Below are 27500 nucleotides of genomic sequence, written 5' to 3'. Positions count from 1 at the left end.
GGGAGCAAGGCTGGTTAGGGCTACTTGGTCCTAAATTTGTATTTTAAACCAGTGAGTTCCAAATCCGGGCTATGACTCAGAAGCAGCTGTAAATTATGTTTACAAACTAGGGGAACTAGGGAAATTAATTCAAGATGAATCATAAACTTAAACATAAAAGCTAAAACTATAAAGCTTCCAGGAGAAAACACAGTACAAAATCTTTGCAATCTGGGGTTAGCATTGGTTTCTTAATAGGGATACAGAAAGGAATAGGCCTACCAAAAAATGAAAAATTCGACTTTATTAAAATTACAAACATGTGCTTATCAAAAGGCACCATTGAGAATGTCAATTGGCAAGACACAGAAGGGGAGAAAGTATTGCAAAACATACATCTGACAAAGGACTTAGGTCCAGAATGTAGAGAGAGCTCATAGAACTCAGTAATAAAAGGAACAACTCAGTTAAAAGGTGGGCAAAAGGCTTAAAGTGACACCTCATGAAAGAAGATTAAGAATGTCCAGTAAGCACAAGAACAAGTACTCAACACCACTGGTCATCAGGGAAATGCATCTTAAAACCATAATGAGATACTACTACACACCCACCAGAATGACTAAAATTAGAAGACTGACAATACCACGTGTTGGTGAGTATGTGGAGTGCTCAGAACTCTCATACCTTATTGGTGAGAGTGTAAAACGAGCATTTGGGAAGAGGTTGGCAGTTTCTTATTTAATAACAAATTTAAAAAGCCTGCCCCATAATCCAGCAATTCCAGTCCTAGATATTTACACGAGAGAAAATAAAAACATAGGGGTCCTCAAAAAGATTTACACAAAGACATTCAGAGCAGCTTTATTTATGATAGCCAAAGAGGGGGAACAGCCTAGGTGTCCATGAACAGGAGAATCAATAAACAGTGATATAGTCAAGTAATAAAATTTTACTCAGCAATAAAAAAGCCCAAAAGTATTAATTTAGGGCACAACATGGATGAATCTCAAAAATTTTATGTTGAGTGAAATAAAGCAGCCATAGAGAGTACATTCAGTATTATGCCATTTGTACGATGTTCTAGAACGGGCAAAACTACTGGTGGGAGCAGATGAAAATGCAACAGAACAATGGTTGTGCGTGCGTGTGTGTGTTTGTGTGTGTGTATGGGGGTAAGATGAAAAGAGGCCTGAGAGAACTGGCCGAAGTGATGGAAAAGTCTCTACTTTTATAGGGGTTCAGGGCACGTGCACATATGGCTTTGTCACCACTCCCTTAAGAATTGTGAATTTCGTTGCAGGTAACTTTTGCCTTACAAAGACTGATAAATGTTGAACCTTAGTAAATGATAAGCTTACAGAAGTGTTTAGATGAGAAGTCCTGATGTCTGCAACTTACTTTAAAATTTGTTGAAAAATAAGATGGATTGGTGGATGAGAGAGAGATGGCCAGATATGTGATAAGGCAAATGTAACAGTATGTTAACTGTAGAATGGAGGTCATTTTCCAAGGTCCCAACCTTACCGTTTACCCCCATCACTGTGTGGGAAGCCCTGTGGAATCTTGATAAACCTCCTCCCTTTCACACTGTGTGGAGATGAGGAAGGGCTCAGCCTAGTAACTTCTAATCTCTGTAAAACCAGAAAGAATTCTAGAATCTGCTCTTCTACTTTGCAAACCCCACTCTGTTTCTTGGAGATTGTAGGAAAATACAGAGATTCCTCATGTCATAGAGCTAGGGATCCCCTTTCTACAAGCTTCAGAGCAAGGAAATCAGAGTGACTATTCCCAGAAACCTTGCTGCGTATGCATGGGTTGGCATCGGGATTATTCCTAGATTTAGGATAGGACCTGCATCTGAGGGAGCTCGGCTTTGAGTCATCTATCTAGAAATGCAGCACTCTGACCTCGCAGTTGTCTGAGGCAAAGAAAGAAGTCACCTGTGTCTGTGTCGAATAAATTCACCACCTGCTTCACAAAGGGACATTGTGAGGATTAATGAGATCAGTGTAAAAGACACTTGCCTTAAGTCCTCTGGAGGACAGAGGGACTGGAAGTCGAAAGGGGTGGGTTTTGTGCAGTGACTCACCCTCTGGCTGTCCTTCCTCCTGGGCAGGTCCCTGCTCCGGCAGCAGGACCTCACATGCTCCTACTTTGGGATCATGTATACTGGACCGAGGAGTTTCTCATTTGCAGTTTCCCAAAGCACAAAAGAACAAGCTTCCTTCTTCTGTTGGTGGTGCTGTGTCACTATTTCCACAGACACACAGAGAGAGACAGAGAGAGAGGGAGGAGCTGGGGGAGAGAGGAACACAGAAAGACATCCTCTGTTTAAGATTGCAGTCTTTGTCTGGGGGATGGGGAGGTGATCCCTCCTCTCCGCATGGAAACACCATGCTGATGGGCTAGTGGGTTCACACCCTTTTTAATGTTACATGAGCATGAAGCCAGGAAATGTTAAAGCCAGAAGACGCCCCCCATTATGAGCCAGCCACATTCCACATACATGTCAGCTCACACGCTGTCTATTTAACTGTCATGCATTTGATAGCGAGTGAGCTTGTGTCCTTTCTGTTGCCTTTAAAATTTGCCTGCAATATTTTTCTGTACATTACTTTTTTCCTCTTTTGTGTCCAGTTTTTGTTTACACTGGCTGTGACTCCGATCTTGGGTTGAAAGTTAGGCAAGTTGCTTATAGGGGTTTTCAGGATTTCTGAATATGAACTGCAAGGAAATTGCATAATGTTGCAGAGTTTCCTCTTCTTGTTGCTTGCTTGTTACCCCAAATACAGTAGTTCCTTCTAGAATCTTGAAGGAATTTGGCAGGTCTCACCCGCTGATGATCTATTGTGGTCTCGAGAGTCGGTGTTATCCTGATTTGAGGTTGATTTTTTCTTGAGGTCAAACAGTAAAGCTTCCTGAATTATAACTATGGCAACAGTGTTTGTATAGCATGCAAATCGAAGTCCTGTGGGGGAGGAGAAGCGCTCACCCACAACGTTCAGTGTTAGTAACCCCAGAAACGTTTTGCTCGTGCTTAATTTACCAGGCCCGGAAATAGATTAAAATAATTAGCCTACCCCTTCCCTGGATACCTGGGTGGACCCTACCACCTGCATGCTCCAGGAGGAGCCGTTTCACCTTTTCCCTTGAAATTCTATCAGCTCCGTTCGAGATTTCTCGTAGAGAAGGGCAGTAGTTGCCAGCAGCACTCCAAGTAGAACGCTATAAGGACAATTTGCTTATCAAGGTCATCATGACCGGCTTCTGACCCACTGAGGAAGACTCAGACAAGAGAACGTGCATCCTGGGTCTTAAGCTCCTTTCCCTCAGTCAGGAGCGATTTCTTGGACCGAATATATGCCCAGCCCTGTCTGTGTTAGATGCGGGGTGGACCCCCATAGAAGTGTAAGACGGAACTGGCCACCGGGGATTTATTTGGAGATGAAAAAATAATGGGAAATGAAGAGCTGTGTCCTGAAGCATTCAGTTCTATAGAGTGGCCTGTTAGAGCAGTGAGAGGTCAGAGAGAGGAGATGGCAGGGAGGTCTGCAGCCAGTAGGAAACCTTTGTGGAGGCAGAGGAAAGGAAGATGCCATTTTTGAGCACTTTCAGGCACTGTGAAACTATTTTTAATTCTCCCAATACTCCCACAAAGTATTATTACTTAGCCGTCCTTCGTCATAAGAAAACAGACTCAGAAATGTTAAATAAACCATCCAAAGGCACACAGCTAAAAAGGCCCATGGAACCAGGCCCGCATGCCAAGTGTCCAGGGCCCTCAGCACACTCTGTCTACCTACTTTGCCTCAACCAACTCCATTTCCTCTTGTTCTGGAATCCGTCCAAGTCTTGTACAGGTGAAAGGACAGGCTAAGAATAATGAAACCTCAAGTGAAGCTGAATGTGTCAGCCCAGGAATGCCTAGGGCCGCCTTCTGGACAAAATGGGGCTTAGCCCTTTGTGTGGGAATGACATGCAGTCAGTCTGCTTGCTTTAGTAGACCAGGAAGAGCTCATAACTGTCGGTTATTTTCATCCAGCGGAAATCGGCCTTCCTGGGACTCCACCCTGACTTTCATCTCCATTCAGAGCAGTAAGTCTTCCCCTTCTTGGACATGACAGCCCTTCAAGTATTTGAAGACCAGTATTGTGATGTCTTGAAGGCTTCTCTTCTCCAGCCGGAGCTGTAGTTTAGGGCAACACATCTGGCGGGAGCTATGTGTCTGATAGATTAGAGCAGAGAGAAGAGAGGGACCAGCGAGAATCGGGAGAAGGCCAATGTCGAGATCCAGATGAGAAGACAAAACCTGACCTCAGGCAGTAGGAAAAGAAATGGGGGTGAGGGATAGATTCAGGATACATGATGGTGAGAAATCTTGTTACTGGACGGATATGTGAGGTTAGGAGGAAGGGGGGAACTCAAGGATGAATGAATTTACTTTCTTTCCCCCTCTACTTTGTTGCTTATTTTTCTTTGTTCTTCATTCTAGAGTTCCCTATGAAGCTTAACTAGGCTTTTCTCTCGTGAGCTTTTTTGGTATTTGCCACGGCTCTTGGCTGCAAGCAGTAGAAACACAACTTAAAGAAAAAAAGATGTTCTGGTTCACTCATGGAAAGAGCAGGGATGACACTGAGCTGCATTCTGAGGCTCAGACAACGCCGTCAGAATCTGCTCTCCCTTCCTATCACAGCCCCACTTTCCTTTGGCCTGTCCTACTCAGGCTTTGCCTCTGTGGTGGCAAGGGTTGGCCACAAAAGCTCCAGGCATGTGTCCTACTCTCCTAGCAACATGACAAGACCTAGTTCCCTACAGTTGTGATAACAAGCATTAAAAACAAGTCCTGTTCACTGCATTTGGCCTGAGGCGAATCACATGCACACTAGGATGCCAGGTCTGGATTCCCTGGCCAAACCTGAAGATGGAGTTGGACTCAGCCCCAGCCCCTGGCAATAGCGTGGTGGGGTGGCTCCCAAGGAAAATGAGGGTGGAATCCCTGGAACAGAGGAACATGGACGCTGAGGAGAGGGAGCCAGGAGCACGTATTCTGAGCACTTGGCTTCCCCGCACTGTTACTGAGGAATTGTACAGGAGGTAAGCCCCTTATAGTCTTAGGTGCAAAGCAGCAGGCAATGCTTGAACTAATAGAACAGAAAGTGTGTTTTTCTATCCATTGTCATAATCGTGAACAGCAAGTGGTCATTTTTACTCACTGGCTTGCTGGTGTGTTGGTGAGCAAACCTTCAGGGGCCATCAAGAGACTATCCAGTTGGCTTTGGGAGCACAGCTGCTTGTGCTGGGCCATTTTCCAAGAGACTGCCTTTGTCCTAAGGCGCCTCTGTTGCATGGGGGAGGGATCCTCGGTACCTTGAGCTACAGTGACCCCTTCCTGGTGACCCCATGGACTATTAGTAGCATTTGCTGTCAGTTGGTGGGTGTAGAGCTAGCATTCAACGGTGTCCCATAGAAAATAAATGGCTGTATGAGGGATTCTGACAGCCTTGAGTCAAGCCAAATAAGATAAATGTACTTTATCTTGTCTCGTAATAAGACCTGAATTGTGTATTTCCCTTTGTCTCTAAGGTAAAGATTCCTAGAGAATTTGCCAGGTGTTTAGAAGAATAAGATATACCCACCTGGAAATGATAGGTCTGGCTTACTTTTTCTGTCTGGTTGATGCATCAATGCCTTGTCCTCCTTGCTTCAACATGAGGATTTTTTTTTTTTTAATTTTCCATCTCTCTTTTATTCCTCTACCCACAAACTGTTCATCCAATCAATACTTGCTGAGTGGTCTGCTCTATTCCAGTTACTAAACCTCTTTGCATGTCATTCTGCAGGGCAAGAGCAAGGTCTTCATGTTTGTTCAGGAACAGGTCATTGGGAAGAGCCATCAGATATATTTTTATTGGTTTCACTTTCAAAAGGGCCTCCCTAAGACAGCAAATGCAATACCGGTAGCAGTGGAAAAGGCAAGGCAGAGGACGCGTAGCCAGGTGAGAATTAGAAAAGCAGCAGCAGCCACTTTACTTCCTTCTCTGGAGCACCTTCTGTTACTTGGGCTGTGGTGACAAGAGGCCTGTTTCTAATGGGAGAAGGAGAAACCAATACCCAGCTCCCCAGCTCTGAACCTTCGAGTTGAGACATATCCTCATTTACTCCAAGCTCTTCAAACTGGTCTTATCCCCACAGGCTGAAGATTCAAACAATTAGTTTTTTTTTCCATTATGGTTTATTACAGGATACTAATATAGTTCCCTGTGCTATACAGTAGGACCTTGTTGTTTATCTGTTTTATATATCGTAGTTTGTGTCTGCTCATCACAGACTCCCAACTTACCCCCCTCACCCCCTTTCTCCTTTGTTAACTATAAGTTTGTTCTCTATGTCTGTGAGTCTATTTCTGTTTCGTGAGTAACTTCATTTGTTTCATATTTTAGGTTCCACATGTATGTGATATCACATGGTATTTGTTTCTGCCTTACTTAACTTAGAATGATAATCTCTAGGTCCATCCATGTTGCTACAGATGGCATTATTTCATTCTTCTTTATGACTGGGTAATATTCCATTGTATATATGTACCACATCTTCTTATCCATTTATCTGTCGATGGACATTAGGTTGCTTCCATGTCTTGGCTATTGTAAATAATGCTGCTGTGAACCTTGGGGTGCAAGTATCTTTTCAAATTATAGTTTTATCTGGATATATGCCCAGGAGTGGGATTGCTGTATCATATGGCAACTCTATTCTTAGTTTTTGAAGGAACTTTCATACTGTTTTCCATAGTGGCTACACCAATTTACATTCCCACCAACATGTCAGGAGGATTCCCCTTTCTCCACACCTTCCCCAGCATTTGTTCTTTGTGGGTTTTTTAATGATGGCCATTATGATTGGTGTGAGTTGGTACCTCATTGTAGTTTTTATTTACATTTCTCTAATAATTAGTTATGTTAAGCACCTTTTCATGTGCCTATTGGCCATCTATATGTCTTCTTTGGAGAAATGTCTATTTAGGTCTTCTGCCCATTTTTTTGATTGGGTTGTTTGTTTTTTTGTTATTGAGTTTGTATGAGCTGTTTGTATATTTTGGAGATTAAGCCCTTGTTGGTCACAAATATTTTCTCTCAGTCCGTAGATTGTCTTTTCGTTTTGTTGATGGTTTCCTTTGCTGTGCAAAAGCTTATAAGTTTGATTAGGTCCCATTTGTTTATTTTTGCTTTTATTTCGATTGCCTTGGGAGACTGACCTAAGAAAACATTGGTACAATTTATGTTGGAGAATGTTTTCCCTGTGTTCTCTTCTAGGAGTTTTATGGTGTCATGTCTTGTATTTCAAACAGTTCATTCTTGAAAGCTTTTCTAACTGTGGCCTGTGGACCACCATGAGAAGAGAGGGCCTCCTCGATCCAAAAATTCATGTCCGTGATTGGTTGGTGTTGCACAGGCCAAGGGTGTCTTGCTGGTAACTTCTGGTGGGTGTTACTAAAAGATCCTACATTAATCCTGTTTAAGAGAGTTTGCTTAGTATTTGAACGTGGTGCTCTACTCAAAACTCTGCCTACCACACAGTCCTGGGCAAAGCTGTCAGTTCTCTCTGTCTGTGCTCTTGGGTTTTTTTTTGAATTTTATTTTATTTATTTTTTTATACAGCAGGTTCTTATTAGCTATCCACTCTATACATATTAGTATATATATGTCAATCCCAATCTCCCAGTTCATCACACCACCAACACCCCTGCAATTCCGGCCTTGGTGTCCATACGTTTGTTCTCTACATCTGTGTCTCAATTTCTGCCCTGCAAACTGGTTAACCTGTACCATTTTTCTAGGTTCCACATGTATGTGTTAATATTCGATATTTGTTTTTCTTTTTCTGACTTACTTCACTCTGTATGACAATCTCTAGATCCATCCACATCTCTACAAATGACCCAATTTCGTTACTTTTTATGGCTGAGTAATATTCCATTGTATGAATGCACCACTTCTTCTTTATCCATTCGTCTGTCGATGAGCATTTAGGTTGCTTCCATGACCTGGCTAGTGCAAATATTGCGGCAGTGAACATTGGGGTGCATGTGTCTTTTTGAATTATGGTTTTCTCTGGGTATATGCCCAGTAGTGGGATTGCTGGGTCATTTTTTGTTGTTTAAGGAACCACCATACTGTTCTCCATAGTGGCTACATCAATTTACATTCCCACCAACAGTGCAAGAGGGTTCCCTTTTCTCCACACCATCTCCAGCATTTGTTGTTTGTAGATTTTCTAATGATGCCCATTCTAACTGGTGTGAGGTGATACCTCATTGTAGTTTTGATTTGCATTTCTCTAATGATTAGTGATGTTCACCAGCTTTTCACGTGCTTCTTGACCATCTGTTTCTCTTCATTGGAGAAAAGTCTATTTAGGTCTTCTGCCCATTTTTGGATTGGGTTGTTTGTGTTTTTAATATTGAGCTGCATGAGCTGTGTATATATTTTGGAGATTAATTAATGGACAAAGTGTCCATTGATTCATTTGCAAATATTTTCTCCCATTCTGAGGGTGGTCTTTTCATCTTGTTTATGGTTTCCTTTGCTGTGCAAAAGCTTTTAAGTATCATTAGGTCCCATTTGCTTATTTTAGTTTTTGTTTCCATTACTATAGGAGGTGGATCAAAAAAGATCTTGCTGTGATTTATGGCAAAGATTGTTCTTCCTATGTTTTCCTCTAAAAGTTTTATGCTGTCCAGTCTTAAATTTAGGTCTCTAATCCATTTTGAGTTTATTTCTATGTATGGTGTTAGGGAGTGTTCTAATTTCATTCTTTTACATGTAGCTGTCCAGTTTACATGTAGCTGTCCAGTTTTCCCAGCACCACTTATTGAAGGGACTGTCATTTCTCCATTGTATATCCTTGCCTCCTTTGGCATAGATTAGTTGACCCTAGGTGCGTGGGTTTATCTCTGGGCTTTCAATCCTGTTCCATTGATCTATATTTCTGTTTTTGTGCCGGTACCATATTGTCTTGATTACTGTAGCTTTGTAGTATAGTCTGAAGTCAGGGAGTCTGATTCCTCCAGCTCTGTTTTTTTCCCTCAAGACGGCTTTGGCTATTTGGGGTCTTTTGTGTCTCCATACACATTTTAAGATTTTTTATTCTAGTTCTGTAAAAAATGCCATTAGTATTTGATAGGGATTGCGTTGAATCTGTAGATTGCTTTGGGCAGTATAGTCATTTTCACATTATTGATTCTTCCAATCCAAGAACATGGTATATCTCTCCATCTGTTGGTTTCATCTTTAATTTTTTTCATCAGTATCTTATAGTTTTCTGCATACAGGTCTTTTGTCTCCCTAGGTAGGTTTATTCCTAGGTATTTTATTCTTTTTGTTGCAGTGGTAAATGGGAGTGTTTCGTGACTTTCTGTTTCAGATTTTTCATCATTAGTGTATAGGAATGCAAGAGATTTCTGTGCATTAATTTTGTATCCTGCAACTTTACCAAATTCATTGATTAGCTCTAGTAGTTTTCTGTTGATATATTTAGGATTCTCTATAGTATCATGTCATCTGCAAACAGTGACAGTTTTACTTCTTCTTTTCCGATTTGCATTCCTTTTATTTCTTTTTCTTCTCTGATTGCCGTGGCTAGGACTTCCAAAACTATGTTGAATAATAGTGGCAGGAGTGGACATCCTTGCCTTGTTCCTGATCTTAGAGGAAATGCTTTCAGTTTTTCACCATTGAGAATGATGTTTGCTGTGGGTTTGTCGTATTTGGCCTTTATTATGTTGAGGTAGGTTCCCTCTATGCCCACTTTCTGGAGAGTTTTTACTATAAATGGGTGTTGAATCTTGTCAAAAGCTTTTTCTGCATCTATTGAGATGATCATATGGTTTTTATCCTTCAATTTGTTAATAATGGTGTATAACATTGATTGATTTGTATATATTGAAGAATCCTTGAATCCCTGGGATAAATCCCACTTGATCATGGTGTATGATCCTTTTAACATGTTGTTGGATTCTGTTTGCTAGTATTTTGTTGAGGGTTTTTGCATCTATATTCATCAGTGATATTGGTCTATAATTTTCTTTTTTTGTAGTATCTTTGTCTCATTTTGGTATCAGGGTGATGGTGGCCTCATAGAATGAGTTTGGGAATATTCCTTCCTCTGTAATTTTTGGGAAGAGTTTGAGAAGGACAGGTGTTAGCTCTTCTCTAAATGTTTGATAGAAGTCACCTGTGAAACCATCTGGTCCTGGACTTTTGTTTGTTGGAAGATTTTAAATCACAGTTTCAATTTCATTACTTGTGATTTGTTTGTTGATATTTTCTGTTTCTTCCTGGTTCAGTCTTGGAAGGTTATACCCTTCTAAGAATTTGTGCATTTCTTCCAGGTTGTCCATTTTATTGGCATAGAGTTGCTTGTAGTAGTGTTAGGATGCTCTGTATTTCTGTGATGTGTGTTGTAACTTCTCCTTTTTCATGTCTAATTTCATTGATTTGAGTCCTCTCCGTCTTTTTCTTGATGAGTCTGGCAGTTTATCGATTTTGCTTCTCTTCTCAAAGAACCGGCTTTTAGTTTTATTGATCCTTGCTATTGTTTTCATTGTTTCTATTTCATTTATTTCTGCTCTGATCTTTATGATTTCTTTCCTTCTGCTAACTTTGGGTTTTGTTTTTTCTTCTTTCTCTAGTTCCTTTAGGTGTAAGGTTAGATTGCTTATTTGACATTTTTCTTGTTTCTTGAGGTAGGCTTGTATTGCTATAAACTTCTCTCTTAGAACTGCTTTTGCTGCATCCCATAGGTTTTGGATCGTCATGTTTTCGTTGTCATTTGTCTCTAGGTATTTTTGATTTCCTCTTTGATTTCTTCAGTGATCTCTTGGTTATTTAGTAGCTTATTGTTTAGCCTCCATGTGTTTGTGTTTCTTTACGGTTTTTTTCCCTGTAATTGATTTCTGATCTCGTAGCGTTGTGGTCAGAAAAGATGCTTGATATGACTTCAGTTCTCTTAAATTTAGTAAGGCTTGATTCTGATCCATGTTGTGATCTATCCTGGAGAATGTGCTGTGTGCACTTGAGAAGAAAGTGTAATCTGCTGTTTTAGGATGGAAAGTCCTATAAATATCAATTAAAGCTAGCTGGTCTATTGTGTCATTTAAAGCTTGTGTTTCCTTGTTAATTTTATGTTTGGATGATCTATCCATTGGTGTTAATGTGGTGTTAAAAAGTCCCCCACTATTATTGTGTTACTGTTGATTTCCTCTTTTATAGCTGTTAGCAGTTGCCTTATGTATTGAGGTGCTCCTATTTTGGGTGCATATATATTTATAATTGTTATATCTTCTTCTTGGATTGATCCCTTGATCATTATGTAGTGTCCTTCCTTGTCTCTTGTAACATTCTTTATTTTAAAGTCTATTTTATCTGATATGAGTATTGCTACTCCAGCTTTCTTTTGATTTCCATTTGCATGGAATATCTTTTTCTGTCCCCTCACTTTCAGTCTCTATGTGTCCCTAGGTCTGAAGTGGTTCTGTTGTAGACAGCATATATATGGGTCTTGTTTTTGTCTCCATTCAGCGAGCCTGTGTCTTTTGGTTGGAGCATTTAATCCATTCATGTTTAAGGTAATTATCGATATGTCTGTTCCTATTACCATTTTCTTAATTGTTATGGGTTTGTTTTTGTAGGTGCTTTTCTTCTGTGGTGTTTCCCACTTAGAGAAGTTCCTTTAGCATTTGTTGTAGAGCTGTTTTGGTGGTGCTGAATTCTCTTAGCTTTTGCTTGTCTGTAAAGCTTTTGATTTCTCTGTCAAATCTGAATGAGATCCTTGCTGGGTAGAGTAATCTTGGTTGTAGGTTCTTCCCCTTCATCACTTTATATATGTCTTGCCACTCCCTTCTGGCTTGTAGAGTTTCTGTTGAGAAATCAGCTGTTAACCTTCTGGGCGTTCCCTTGTATGTTATTTGTCGTTTTTCCCTTGTTGCTTTCAGTAATTTTTCTTTGTCTTTATTTTTTGTCAGTTTGATTACTGTGTGTCTCGGCATGTTTCTCCTTAGGTTTATCCTCCTGGGACTCTCTGCGCTTCCTGGACTTGGGTGGCTATTTCCTTTCCCATGTTAGGGAAGTTTTCTACTATAATCTCCTCACATATTTTCTCGGGTCCTTTCTCTCTCTCTTCTCCTTCTGGGACCCCTATAATGCAAATGTTGTTGCATTTAATGTTGTCCCAGAGGTCTCTTAGGCTGTCTTCATTTCTTTTCATTCTGTTTTCTTTATTCTGTTCTGCAGCAGTGGATTCCACCATTCTGTCTTCCAGGTCACTTATCCATTCTTCTGCCTCATGTATTCTGCTATTGATCCGTTCTAGTTTATTTTTCATTTCAGTTATTGTATAGTTCACTCTGTTTGTTCTTTAATTCTTCTAGGTGTTTGTTCTTTAATTCTTCTAGGTGTTTGTTAAACATTTCTTGCATCTTCTCAACCTTTGCCTCCATTCTTTTTCCGAGGTCCTGGATCATCTTTACTACCATTATTCTGAATTCTTTTTCTGGAAGGTTTCCTGTCTCCACTTCATTTAGTTGTTTTTCCTGGGTTTTATCTTGTTCCTTCATCTGGTAGATTGTCCTCTGCCTTTTCATTTTGTCTGTTTTTTCTGTCAATATGGTTTCTGTTCCACAGGCTGCAGGATTGTAGTTCTTACTTCTGCTGTCTGCCCTCTGTGTGCTCTTTGCTTGACGGGTGTTTTTTGGGTGTCCCAAAGTGTCTCAAGCTGGTTGTGGTTTTCAGTTACTGCTATACTTGTATTAATGGAAGTTCGTAGAATTACTGTTATGTTTAAATTGGGTGGAAATTCTGTTCTTACATATTGGTTGTGTTGTTACGATTTTAATTACTGCTTAGCTTCTTTTGAGTTCTTTGTTGGTCACCAAGCTTTTTTTTCCTTTGGAAAGTGCGACTGGGTGGGGAAGGTCTATGAAGTTGTGGTTCAATACAGATCTAGTCTAGAAGACTCTGCCACTTGTTGGCTTTGTGTCCTTTGGAAAGTTATTTAGCCTACAAGATGGTGTGAAGCGGAGGCAGTGGAAGTACCCCATCAGCTGGAGTATGATATAAAATAATTCATGTAAATGCTGAGTATGATGCCTGGCACATAATCGGTGGTGGAAAAGTTATTGTGGTGAGTAGTTACTTTTATATTTAACTGCCATTTAAGAAAACATTGAGAACTCTTGCTAAAGTTGACTTTAGATTTGATGCTTTCCGTTAATCCTTTAATTAGTTTCATTTGGTTAAATTTCAATGCTAATGAGGCCAATGTCACTGTATCCCTCAAACCACATACCCATCCTTAGCCGTTTATCCCGTAGGGGATAAGTATTGATGTGAAGAGAAGGAAAGAGGAGGATTTGGTGATGTCACGTATGGCACTCGGTAAGTGCTGGGTAAACAAAGCCATTCCCACTTAGTGCTCTTCCTGTGCCAACATCTGGCCTGGGATGGTGATGAAGGGTCATCTTTACAGAATGCTCTGTGGGCCACAGAATTTGTATTCTACTCTCTGTGTTAAATGTTTTCTATTTATTGTCTTATTTAATTTTCACAGTGACCCTAAGAGATAGGGAACATTAATGTCCCTATTTTACACTAGCAAAGACTGAGGTTTAGAATTGTGAAGTGATTGGACTGTATAGCCAGTAACTGGTAGATCTGGACTTTGAACCTAAGCAGCAGATAAGCACAAATCTGTTACCCCTGACAAACAATTTAAAAGAGCAAGTCCTAGTGATGGTGGATCCATTGTGTCGCACAGAGAGGAGGGACAAAACTTATATCTGATGGTGTAGAACCAGCTTGGGCAGTGTTTGGGGGTGTGGGCACGTAGCTCTGTTTTGTGTGTTCCCACGTGTGCACATCCAAGGAACAAGCCGGTGGGAGGGGTTTAGATGTTCCAGGCTACTTGGAAGAGACCTCTGGGAATGACAAAGCTTAGGTGTGAATTCAAGTGCAGTTGAAAAATGAGCAACAGATTTTAGTGAGTTTGCCCATGAATCTATTTCTCCAACACTTTCATTTTGTGCTGATTTTGATCCAAAGCGTGATGTAGCCAAGTGCTAATGCAGCTGTGTGTCAGAGGGAAAAGTGAGATTGCTTATTCTACTTATTGCTCTGTTTATGCCTTTAATTTATAAGTTTAAAAAAATTTCCTTTCTGTGCTTTCTTGGTAAGGCCTGGATAATGGTAATAAATGACACCTGTGGAAAAATTCTGGGAACCCAAATGACTCTGTATTCTCTCTTAATTCTCTAGGGACACATAAATTGAATTGGCTCAGCAGTGAACAGAATTGATTGCAAAATCACGTCTTAGTGCAGAGGGAGCATATGAAAGCTTTCCTCACCCTCCTTTGATTTAATTAAATTGTACTCCCATCATAGCTTCTGGGTGAGGACTCACAGAATTGCAGTACCCTGTGATTTGTATCAGAGACCTACTTTCCTGCCCTGGTGTTTATCTTCAGAATTGAGCCTTGTGGTTCAAAGAATATGAAGTGTTACTTCTGTGTTAGGTGCCAGCTGGTCACGTGGGTTAGTGGTGAATGCTTCAGGCTGGAATCAAAGGCCATTCCCAGTTTCATTTTCTCTCCAACTCATGGCAGATTCTTTCTTCCAGTGACTCACCTTCCCTAGCTGCACAGACATCTCATCACCTTCAGCGTCGTCATCGTCATCATCATCATCATCATCATCATGTCTTATGTATCACGTGGTTAGTGGTTAAGAGCTTGGGCTTTGGAGACAGACTGTAGGAGTTTCTGTCTGGATTCTGCCCAATTCCAGCTGCCTGACCTTGGGCAAGTGACCTAACCTCTCTAATGCCTCAGTTTTCTCATCTATATGTCAGGAATAATTAGGTTGGTGTGAGGACTAAACAAGATAAATGCATATAGAGTGCTCAGAGTGGTGTCTGACACATAATGAGGCTTTTGTCACCATCGTTTGTATTAATCCGTTATTGCTGTTGTAATTATTTTATAATGAATCTCAGATGGACCCTGATAACATAGAGTAAACGTATGTAATTTGTATTCTCTGGAAACATGCACTTGAAAACAAGTGTTCATTGGTATGGATATTTAACAAATTCTCATGCACAGTGTTCAGCAGAAACTAGTGCATCTCTGAATGAAAGTACTATAGAAAGCCAGAGGGCTCAGAGACTTGCATGTGGCCAGGTCTTAGAGTACTCTGGCTAAGCAGGATGGTTAGACTTTAGCTTAAGTTGGGTTGTTGAAACTGTGTATTAACTGATTTATTCTTCCTAGGAGCCATAATTCAGGAATTGTTGAGTGACTCATGTCCCCTTGAATTGATCCTGGAGACTTGAGTTCTGTCCTTTTAAGACAGAGGCTCTTGAGAGGCTTACTTGAAGGCATACAAACCTAAGATAACTCTACTAATCAATCCTAAGACAGAAGCTACTGCCAAAGAGACCTTTTATTTTAGGAAATTGCCCTTGTCTCTGAACCTCAGTCTGACATTAGTGGGCTGCTATGAGATCTAAAGAAGGTTTCCCCAGAACAGACAGAGCATTTCTAAATGGCAAATCGCATGCCCTCTTGCTTCTGCCAGAATGGAAGGTATTTACAAACCATAGGCTGCTGGTATGGCTTGGTAGTTGTGTGCATTTGCCACTGCCTGGAAAAGTAAATGACAGTTGGAGCATCCCTACAACGGCAAGATAGACTAGTACAGCACCTTCCAGCTTTGTGTCCTTGGACAAACTATGTAGCCTCTCTGGGCCTCAGGTTCCATACCTGTAGAATGGGAATAACACTAGTACCTAACCCACAGGGTTGTTAAAAAGATTTGATGGTGTCACGTATGGCACTTGGTAAGTGCTGGGTGAACAAAGCCATTGCCCCTTAGTGCTGTTCCCACGCCAGCATCTGGCCCGTGTGTGATGAGGCTGCTCCCCCACCCCGGGCCTTCCTTGCTGGGCCATGTAGTCACGCAGTCCTGGCAGGCATGGTTTGCTAGCTTCATTTCAGACTCATTCTCCTTGGCTCATTTACCCAAACCAGACAGAGATTAATGGCCTGGCCTCGGAGGATCGGGCGGCACACGTTCCTGGTGCCTTTGGCTCATTGATATCGCCTCTCTGATTTGAGGAATGCCTGGGTGTTCCGGGACTGGGCCTCCTGAGCCCCAGGAAACATGAAAAGAAAGTAATTTGCTGCAAATTCACCTCCTAGTTAAGGAGGGCTGAAAACCCTGTATTTTGTTGTTCCTTCTGGATTTTGCCATTTAGAAACAGGAGCAGGTTTCTCTGGGATAGGAAGTTTGAATTTAATGGGAGACATGAAGTGAGCAGGGATGGCTGGAAAAAATACTTGCCCAAATATTGTCTCTTCCCCTGTGTTTCCCTCACCTACCTGTCCAGTTTTAGTGCATGCCATTGACCGTGAATGGCTGGTCCTCGCTATTACGAGGCTACTCACTTTGCTCTGCAGGATTGTGCCGCTGCCTCTCTCTTTGCCACATCCTCATCTCCTGCCCTTCTCTGTTGTGCACTAGTTGCCACGCGCACTGGCCTTCTCCCTCCAAAAGACCATACCAGGGCTTCCCTGGTGGCGCAGTGGTTGAGAGTCCGCCTGCTGATGCAGGAGACGCGGGTTCGTGCCCTGGTCCGGGAAGATCCCACATGCTGCGGAGCGGCTGGGCCCGTGAGCTATGGCCACTGAGCCTGCACGTCCGGAGCCTGTGTTCCGCAATGGGAGAGGCCGCAACAGTGAGAGGCCGGCATACCGCAATAAAAAATAAAAAGGCCATACCAGGCTCACAGTCTTTTGACTCCTTTTATGCATATAAACTGATGCCTTTTCATTCATCAGACAACAATGCTTGAAGTTCAGAAACCCCTTTATTCTCATCTTTCTGACCTTCAGTAAGTGCCTGTGTGTCTTTGTAGTCTTCTTCAGGAGATGAATAATGATCATAAAATGGAGTGGTTTGTTAAATTATCTGTTTGATAATTCAAAGACCTTCTTGGCTGACTCCTTCAGTTTATAGATGGGGCAGTAGAGACCTGCAGACGGTGAGAAACTTAACCCAGTGACACAAGGCAATCGGGGGGCTGTGTTGGAACTATTGCCCAGCTCTTGACCAGCATCTCACCCATATTTCCTAGCAGGTAAAAAGTCCCCTTAGGGTGTCATGGCTCTTTTTTCAGAGATGCTTGGCTCTGTTCCTCAAAGGGTTAAATAAGTGGCTCTCAACCAACAGTGGCCATCACAATCATTTGGAATATCCTTTTTTATTTTTATTTTTTAAGTTATGACCAGTTTCATGCTGTGCCTTTTCATACCTACAGAATCATAAGCACCAAAGAAAGATTTGGGCACTATGATTTTTTTTCTAAAGCAGAGGCTTTATTATCTTATTTAATAATGTCAGCATATCAGGGATTCGCAAACTATGGCCCACAGGCCAAATCCAACTCACCACCTATTTTTGTATGGCCCATGAGCTCAACATGGTATTTACAGATGAACATTTGCAATTGACTTGATGATGAGAAACATTTTGAACTCTATTTAAGCTAAATGTTATCCTTCCTCTATAAAAAATTCTATTCTTCTGATTAGTCAATCTGTATTTCAAAAAATTGTACTCCTTGGAAAAGATACTCCAAGTGGTTGTACTGACCACTCTTGCCTGAGAACCAGTTCTTTAACCCCTGGATGAACCAAGCCAAGCATCTCTGAAAAGAGCCATGAAACCCTGATTTTCACCTGCTAGGAATATTATACCTGTATCTCAAAGACTTACTATATTTTGAATTTTGTCAAGAAAAAATTGTGGAAATTTGTCTTCTCTCTTGTTTTACAAGTACCTGTATAATATCATTGATTTGACTTTTGCCTCCTGGCCTGCAAAACCTAAAATATTTACCAACCTGTCCTTTACAAGAAAAAGCTTGCCAGCTCTTTCAGTGTGTCATTGGTTTTTATTGGGGTACATTCCCTTTTATGAATTCTATAAATCATTAAAGGGTTTTCTATTGTAAAAGTAATATATTCTCCTTATAACATTCAAATTTATGGAAGTATATGAAGTAAAAAATGATTGGTCTCATTCCCCAGTGTTAGCACTTAAGAGTTTGTAATGTATCTCTGTCCAGACTTTGTCACGTACTACATGTGAGACCTTAGTTAACCTCTCTAAGCCTTTCAAATTCTCCATCTGTAAAACAGTGATAATAACCGTTCCTACCCAACAGAATTGTTGCATAGATAATTTGAGATAATTCATGTGAATTGCTTAGCACGTTGCCTGGTGTGCAGTTAATGCTTAATGATTTGTAACTAATTACATTTTTTCTTCCTTTTTAGTTTATATACAAACATAAGTTTGGGGTTTTATTAAAGGAGGAATATGATTTTTTTTTTTTAACAATAAAGTTCCAGAGGTGGTTCTGATGTGCACACACTTAAGAGCTGAAGTAAATACTGGGATGTAGGTAATTATAGAAGGGATTTCTATTTGGGGGCCAGAATTGCCTTCCATTGGTCTAGCACAAACCAGGGAAAAGGAAAAGGTAATGGTTTTCTTCAGCGAACCTGTAGGGTAGTATAAAATTCACACAAGTAAATGTTATTTCTGTTTTCCAGGTCTACAACTCGAACAAAGACAGCCAGAGCGAAGGGAGTAAGTATATTGCTTGGATACTTTTCTACGGGTGGGGGTGGGTCTGGGCCTGGAGAAGTTGCTATTCTGGGGAAGAACCACCAGGAGGTGCTGTGGGCATGTTGGGTCTCCCCGTTCCTCCAGTGCAGCCGAGCTACTTGTGCTCCAGTTTACGGCGTCAGTGACTCCAGGACGGTCAGTGAGCCCGACTGGCAAGGCCGTGATGACATCTTGCACTGTATAACCCTTCACACTGTACAAAGAATTTTTATGTACATTATCTCAGTTAATCCTTTGTTGTCTTAAGAATGTAGCTCCAGTCACCACTTAAAAGTCACTTAATCCGATAACACCCAGCTCCCCCAGCGCCCTGTCCTGTGGGAAGCCAGAATTGACTTTGCCTCCCTCACAGTCTCGCTCCAAGCACTGGAGAGCCAGAACCATCTTAGTGATCGCTTAGTAACTAACTCTGTGTTCCTTGTTGCCACTTTGGGGAGTTAAGAGTGGAGACGAAGAACTCTGTAATAATATTCCTCTTTCCTGGGAGTGACCCTGGGCGGCCTCTGTAGAATATACAGCACATTTCCCCTGCTACTGGCTCGGAGCACTCTGATTAATCATGATTTCCAAGGGCACCTGTAACCTTGTAAAGATGATGGGATTAAAATGAAACCGCTATTGCTAGAGTGTTTGGGCTGATTATCTCCTTGGTGCACAGGGGAAAAAACAAATTCCTGCCACGTTGCTACCAGAGTACAAAGGAAATTCTGTCCCCTTGCCTCAGATTTGCTTTGTAAGATCCACTTGGAAAAAAAATTCCAAGATAGCCCTACCGTGAATTCCAATAGTGTCAGTAAAACAGTACCTCTTCATGTGAACAAAAGGATGAGCTGTTTTTAGTGTGTGTGAAATCCATTATAGGACAGAGATTTTCTTTCTTTCATTCCTTCCAAAATACAGATTCTACCAGAAGTTTTAAATAAAATATTAAGTAATTTGGAATGGTTGCTATTGGTAGGTTAAGAGGCCTTTGGGAGAGGAAAAAATGTTTCTTTTTTTCCCTTCAGGAATTGAACAAGGGGAAATTTTTTTCAAATAAATATTCAAGGAAACAAGTCATCCCCCCACCCCCGCCCGTGTCAGGTGGGATTGTTTTAGAATATCTGAAATCAACTCTGGTTAACTTGGCCTAAAATAACAGTACAATAATAATAATAATAACGAAGGAATACAGAAGGCTTCAGTGTAACTCACAGTAAGGTAGGAAGACCTGAAGAACCAAGGCTTGAAAACAGACCAGTTCTGGAGACCCAGGGACCAATGAGAAAGGGTCTTCTGGATGATATTTGCAGGATGATAGAGCCCTTAAACTCTTTTAGTCCTTGCCTCACTCTTCTGAAGGTCCAGTTCCCAGGAAAGATAGCATCAAGGTGATCTAGCTGTGGCCTACCCAGGGGAAGACAACACACCTTGATCGATGGTTTCAACAGTATTCATAAAATGGGAGCAGGGTGGTTTACCAAAGGGAGATCGGGGAAGCCACTGGGACAAGAGAGTATAGATGCCAAGCAGGGTGAAGTAACAGATGCCCACACCATGCCCTAACCTGGGAGACACTTCTGCCATGAAGGACCCAGGAACTGTGGGGGACGAGATGCATATGAATGGAGAACCAGCCCCCCCTTCACCCCACACCAGAAGTTTGCCTGTAACTTTTGACCATACGAACCTACTTCTCTCTCCTTGAGATAAGTGCCACTAGATTTGAAAGACGACCATGACTCTGCTGGTGGCCATAGCAGCTGGTTGTACTGTTTTGTAAGGCCTTTGGGGCATATGTATCGGAAGCCTTTAAAATGTAAATATCCTTTGACCCAGCGATTTGTCCTAAAGGATAGGCTGGAGTGCAAAGATGTTTCTGTAAAAAAGTTCACTGGAGCATCGGGAGCATCGGTAATAATAGTGAAGAATTGGAGACCATCTAAATGTTCAATAGGAAGTCCATTAAAAATATCATAAAGTACTATGTAGCCTTCAAAAAGAACGAGAGATCTTGGTATATTTGCAGAAATGGTATCCACAGTATACTGTTCATTGAGTTTTTAAAAATTCAGGTTGTAGAACCATGCATTTATTAAAATAAATTAGTTGACTCATCTAGATACATTGATAGAAAAAAAGTCTGGAAATACATTTATCATTAAACTCTTACTCAGGATAGAGGGCAGATTATTGCGAGACACTGACCTTCTACTTTAAATATTCTGTGTACTTTGCATTGTCGACAAAGAGTATGTATTTTACAATAATGGCGATTAATAGGTAGCATTTATCGACTGCTTACTGTGTTTTAGCGTGTTTTATCCACATTAGCTCATTTAAAGCTCACAGCACTGACTGAGGTAGGTGCTTTTGACCTACTTTGTAGATTAGGAAATTGAGGTTGGTGAACTCAGGAGATATGATTTAATCTGAGTTCTGTCTGATTCTAACATCTTTGCTGTCAACCATGAGAATATTCTACCTCCCTAGGAAAAGAACGATACAGAAAGTTCTATCTTGGGAAACACAGACACTTGCAACATTTTGCTTCCGGCATCCCGTTATCCACAGGGTGCAGAGAGTTGGCTGCCTCGAGTCTCTGATGATTCTTCAATGGCTTATTACACTTTCATTTAGGAAGTGGGAAAGAAAAATGTGTTAAACATATTGCCCACTTTTCCAGGAGTACTTTTGATAGAAACAGCTTTTCTAGGGTATTGCTATTCTCTTTTTTTTTTTAAATAAATTTACTTATCTTTGGCTGTGTTGGGTCTTTGTTGCTGCTTGTGGGCTTTCTTTAGTTTCGGCAAGCTGGGGCTACTCTTCATTGCAGTGCACGGGCTTCTCATTGCGGTGGCTTCTCTGTTGCGGAGCACGGGCTCTAGGCGCACGGGCTTCAGTAGTTGTGGCACACGGGCTTAGTTGCTCCACGGCATGTGGGATCTTCCTGGACCAGGGCTCGAACCCATGTCCCCTGCATTGGCAGGTGGATTCTTCAACCACTGTGCCACCAGGGAAGTCCCGGGTATTACAATTCTAAAAGATGTTCTGTTCACTGATTTCCAAGCTGGCAAGACCAGAGGACTGTTCTGGGTTGGTGCTTCCTCCCGTCCTTTGGCAGTAGGAACCCCTCTTCACATCACACAAGCCTTAGCTTTGCTTCTCCTCCCCTCCAGAGCGCTTGTCCCTTTCGTATTCCTCATGGCAGTGATTTGCAGTTTCACTGCGCTCATCGCCACAGGTGGCGCTATTGCCCAGGGTCTGATTGTTCTGCAACTCTGTTTATATGACAGTCAAAACTTTTTTAAAGGTAAGAAGTCAATCTGATAGGAATTTAAGAGCGGGACATCGCACTTTTCACCTTTAATAGCCATTTACAAATGTCTAGCATTTTCCTTTCTAGAAAATATTTTGGTGGGAATTTCAATGCCAACATTTTATCACAGAACCAGAATGTTTTCAAGAGACAGGTAGCAAAAGGGAATGCCGTTGGGGACACTTCTGAATTTGTTGCTTTTCTCTTGAAGTTTCTCTCAGGCTGTACAGTGCCTGTGGGGTATAAGACAGGGCCATAAATAATGTCTGGCAGCTGCTGGTATTTTCCAAGTGGCCCAGTTGCCAGGAGAGGATGGCAGCAGATAAATACATGCACATTTCTTTGCAGAGCCTTTTTCACCTCCTCTTTCTTCTCTGTTTGGATCTCAGGTACAGTGACTGAAATAATCATAATCCCCGGTTTGTGGCACATGATCATCACAGGCCCCTCCCTTTCGCCCTTCATTCATTCATTTATTCATTCACTCACTCCCTTTTAGTTCTTTTCCCACCTCCTATTCCTGTCCTCCCCTTCACCGTTCTAATGTGTACCTTTCAAGTGTATTCTTGGACAATGAGTATCTTTTATCTCCCTGTGTTTTTTTTTTTTTTTTGCGGTACGCAGGTTGTGGTCTCTCCCGTTGCGGAGCACAGGCTCCGGACGCACAGGCTCAGCGGCCATGGCTCACAGGCCTAGCTGCTTTGTGGCATGTGGGATCTTCCCGGACCGGGGCACGAACACGTGTCCCCTGCATCGGCAGGCGGACTCTCAACCACTGCGCCACCAGGGAAGCCCAATTGTAGATATTTTAAATATATCTTCCCATTTTGCTATCTGACAATTAATATTATGTGTGATATCCTTCCTTGAGTATAAAGTCTTACTTTTTATATATTCAAAAAATTTTTTGCCTTCTGGTTTACAATTTTCAAGTTGTGTTTTGAAAAAGGCCTTTCTGACCCATGTCACAAAGATATGCACCTACATTTTCTTTTATTGGCTTCATGATTTTGTCTTTCACACTTCGGTTTCTAATCCAACTGATACCATTGTATATGGTGTTTCATGAAGATTCAGTTTTGTTTTTATCCACATGAAAAGCCAGTTTTCCCAACAACATCTACCAAGCTATCCATTCTCACCCTCTTTGACTTGTGATACCAGCTTTATTGTGTTAAATTTGCACATCTGAGCTCTGTCTCTGAGCTCTTTATATCCTTGGTCTGTCTGTTCTTGTGCTAATACCTCTCCAGTTTTAATATGATGACTTTGAGGCAGATCTTAATAGCTAGTAGTTTAAGTCTCCTCTCTTTACTCTCCTTTTTAAGGGTTGACATAGCTGACTGTGGACCTTTATCCTTTTATATAAATTCTAGCTTAAGTTTGATAAGTTCCTCAAAAATTTAAAATTTTCATTTTGGATTGCATTGAAGTGTACAGGTTAATTTGTGGAAAAATGACACTTTAAAAAATGTTAGTAATGGTTTAATCATTGAATGTTTTTTCTCACAGTATGCTTTACAAGTAACAAATATTTTTTAAAATGAAAAAAAATTTATTGAAGTATAGTTGATTTACAGTATTGTGTTAGTTTCAGGTGTACGGCAAATTGTTTCAGTTATACATATATATTCTTTTTCAGATTCTTTTCCATTATAGGTTATTACTAGATTCTGGATATAGTAGTTCCCTGTGCTGTATATTAAATCCTTGTTGCTTATCTATTTTACATATAGAAGTATCTGTTAATCACACTCCTAATTTATCCCTCCCCCACCTTTCCCCTTTGGTGACAATAATTTTGTTTTCTGTGTCTGTGAGTCTGTTTCTGTTTTATAAATAAATTCATTTGTATTATTTTTTAGATTCCACATATAAGTGATATAATATTTGTCTTTCTCTGTCTGATTTACTTCACTTAGTATGAGTCTGATAGTCTCTAGGTCCTTTCATGTTGCTGCAAATGACTATTTTTTATGGCTGAGTAATATTCCATTGTGTATATATACTCCTTCTTTATCCATTCATCTGTCAGTTGACATTCAGGTTGCTTCCATGTCTTGGCTATTGTAAATAGTGCTGCTATGAACATTGGGGTGCATGTATGTTTTCGAATTAGAGTTTTTGTCTTTTCCAGATATATGCCCAGGAGTGACATTCCTGGATCATACGGTAGCTCTATTTTTAGTTTTTTAAGGAGGCTCCATATTGTTCTCCATAGTGGCTACACCAATTCACATTCCCACCAGTAGTGTAGGAGGGTTCCCTTTTCTCCACACTCTCTCCAGCATTTATTTTTTGTAGACTTTTTGATGATGGTTATTCTGACTGGTGTGAGGTGATACGTCATTGTAGTTTTGATTTGTATTTTCTCTAATAATTAATGGTGTGGAGCATCTTTTCATATGCCTGTTGGCTGTCTGTATGTCTTTTTAAAATTTTTTATTATTTATTTATTTTTATTATTTATTTTATTTTATTTTTTACTTATTTTTTTTGCAGTACTCGGGCCTCTCACTGTTGTGGCCTCTCCCATTGCGGAGCACAGGCTCTGGACGCACAAGCTCAGCAGCCATGGCTCACGGGCCCAGCTGCTCCGCGGCATGTGGGATCTTCCCAGACCGGGGCACAAACCCACCTCCCCTGCATCGGGGGGCAGACTCTCAACCACTGCGCCACCAGGGAAGCCCTATTTTTATTTTTTATTTTTGGCTGCGTTGGGCCTTCGTTGCTGCACACGGGGGCTACTCTTTGTTGCGGTGCACAGGCTTCTCATTGCGGTGGCTTCTCTTGTTGCGGAGCACGGGCTCTAGGGGCACAGGCTTCAGTAGTTGCAGCTTGCGGGCTCTAGAGCACAGGCTCAGTAGTTGTGGCGCACGGGCTTAGTTGCTCCGTGGCATATGGGATCTTCCCGGACCAGGGATCAAACCTGTGTCCCCTGCCTTGGCAGGCAGATTCTTAACTGCTGCGCCACCAGAGAAGTCCCTATCTGTATGTCTTATTTGGAGAAATGTCTATTTAGAAATGTTCTAACTTCATTGGTTTACATACAGCTGGGAAAATTGACACTTTTATAATACTAAGTCACTTCCTTCAAGAGCTTTGAATGTCTTTCCATTTATTCAGACCTTTACTTTTCTGCCTAGAAGTCTTCTGTTTTCTTGGTTAGGTTAATCCCTACATACTAAATTCAAAAACCAATCTGCTATTTTTGGCAGTCGTATGAGCTGCTCAACTGTGGATCCGGCTGCCATCAGGAACCTTACCTTGCTTTGTTCCTGGAATGTCAGGAATATACATCAGTGACACTGAGTTTTCTCTAGTTGGTCAAATTCTTACCCAGTAGTGGAGGGAAGGGAAAAGATGGGAGTAAGAATAGACAGAGAAGAAGAAAGTCTGGTTTGTTGCTTCCTAAGCTTCTTTACTGAGAAGATGATCACACCAGTGTCAATCATTCTAAACGGCAAATGACTGTTGTTGATTTTCCCCTTTATTATTACAAAGAACAGGACTCTTCCCTGGGCAGGGACCCCTCCTCTTCCCATCCTACCCTTTGCCACCTTAATGTGTATCTCCTGAGTCTACATGTCCTGTTTCTTGCTTTACGTTGGCTGCAGTTGTGAGATTTACTCCCCAAAGGCTCTATGAGAATTGGTTCATTCTCCTTTGAAATGAGCCCAGGTCAGAAGCAGAAGGGGGAGCTAGGAAGGGACCTATTCTCAGCCCCGCTGCTGTGGTCCTGTAGTCCCACCTGAGAGACAGTTGGGAAGCTGAGAACTTGTCAGAGAGGGTACACAGTCCGGTGCATGAGAGCAAGGGAAAGGCAGGCTTTTCTAGGGTGAGTTCGTCTTTACCAAGTTTGAAGTTTTAAATAATAAATGTCACCGCCAGCTTAGCTCTGCAAAGATTAGCTTGTTTACAGAAACGCTGCTCTTCCGCTGCTTTGCCAGCTGTTTGGAGACTGACAGACTGAGACAGAGAGGGATGTCTCCTAATCTTGGCTTCTAGTGCCACTTCCCTTACTGTGAGTATTAACTCGAATTCCATGGGTCAGTCGGGTCATTTAAAAGGAATATGCCCGAGTTGCCCTAGGTGTGCCTTGTCACACACTGTTGGCCCCAGCCGGCTTTTCAGAAGAATATTGCAGCCATTTTCTCTGCTTCCCACTCTTGTTGAACATGTTCTTTGCATCGACCTGAACCTCTCACTAGACTTAACTGTAGGAGTCCAGGCTTCATTCAACTAATACCTCTTGGAATTCTTAAGGACCATGGCGCTGGGTGACATGAGTACTGAGGAGTGAGGACACCAGCCAGCGTTACAGTTGCCTCTACCTTTAAGGAGTATATGGTCTGCTGATGGGGTTAAGACCCCTGGGAGATGATAGACCGATGGCCCATCACACGCGCGTGTGTGTGTAGTACCTGTGCTCTCTGCAGATGCACTCATGTGCAGACAGGTGCCCACAGCCAACTGGAATGGGCTTCAGTCTAGGCTAGAAAGGCTTAAAAAGTGCCCTCCCTTCTCTCCAGAAGAAGGAAATATAATTCTTCCTCTTTGCTTCCCAGTCTTAATTCCTTCATTCCTTCCAGTTTGTTTTTTATTTATTTTTTTATACAGCAGGTTCTTATTAGTTAGCCATTTTGTACATATTTATTTTATTTTTAGCTACGTTGGGTCTTCGTTGCTGTGCTTGGGCTTTCTCTAGCTGTGGTGAGTAGGGGCCACTCTTCGTTGGGGTGCACGGGCTTCTCATGTTGCAAAGCAAAGGATCTAGGTGCACAGGCTTCAGTAGTCGTGGCTCGCAGGCTCTAGAGCACAGGCTCAGTAGTTGTGGCACACGAGCTTAGTTGCTCCGTGGCATGTGTGATCTTCCCGGACCAGGGCTCGAACCTGTGTCCCCTGCATTGGCAGGCGGATTCTTAACCACAGTGCCACCAGGGAAGCCCAGTATATTTTCTTAATATAATCACTCCTATGCATTTTTAAATAGCTGAGATTATTTTTTATGGTTTTCTTTTTAATTTAATTTAGTTTATTTTTTATACAGCATGTTCTCAGTCATCCATTTTATATACATCAGTGTGCACATGTCAATCCCAATCTCCCAATTCATCACACCACCACCACGCCACACCACTTTCTCCCCTTGGTGTCGGTACGTTTGTTCTCTACATCTGTGTCTCAATTTCTGCCCTACAAACTGGTTCATCTGTACCATTTTTCTAGGTTCCACATATATGCGTTAATATACGATATTTGTTTTTCTCTTTCTGACTTACTTCACACTGTATGACAGTCTCTAGATCCATCCACGTCTCTACAAGTGACCCAATTTCGTTACTTTGTGTGGCTGATTAATATTCCATTGTATATAAGTACCACATCTTCTTTATCCATTCATCTGTCGATGGGCATTTAGGTGGCTTCCATGACCTGGCTCTTGTAAATAGTGCTGCAGTGAACTTTGGGGTG

At 41.6% G+C, this 27500-nt stretch overlaps 1 protein-coding gene across 2 annotated transcripts in view; it reads left to right on the top strand.

Moving 5' to 3' along the window:
• Nucleotides 1-27500, top strand: part of ARHGAP26 (Rho GTPase activating protein 26) — a 479016-nt gene that overhangs the window by 228740 nt on the left and 222776 nt on the right. For both annotated transcript variants that reach the window (XM_082835995.1, XM_082835996.1), the window contains exon 12: nucleotides 18652-18688. In XM_082835995.1, coding sequence (XP_082692121.1) covers nucleotides 18652-18688 — 37 coding nt within the window. The remainder of the gene's footprint in view (nucleotides 1-18651; nucleotides 18689-27500) is intronic.

This window comes from Leucopleurus acutus (genome assembly GCF_964270905.1).
Source record: "Leucopleurus acutus genome assembly, chromosome: 3".
Classification (NCBI taxonomy): Eukaryota; Metazoa; Chordata; class Mammalia; order Artiodactyla; family Delphinidae; genus Leucopleurus; species Leucopleurus acutus.
Note: the sequence above shows the minus strand (reverse complement) of the source record. Positions and strands in the feature narration are given on the sequence as shown.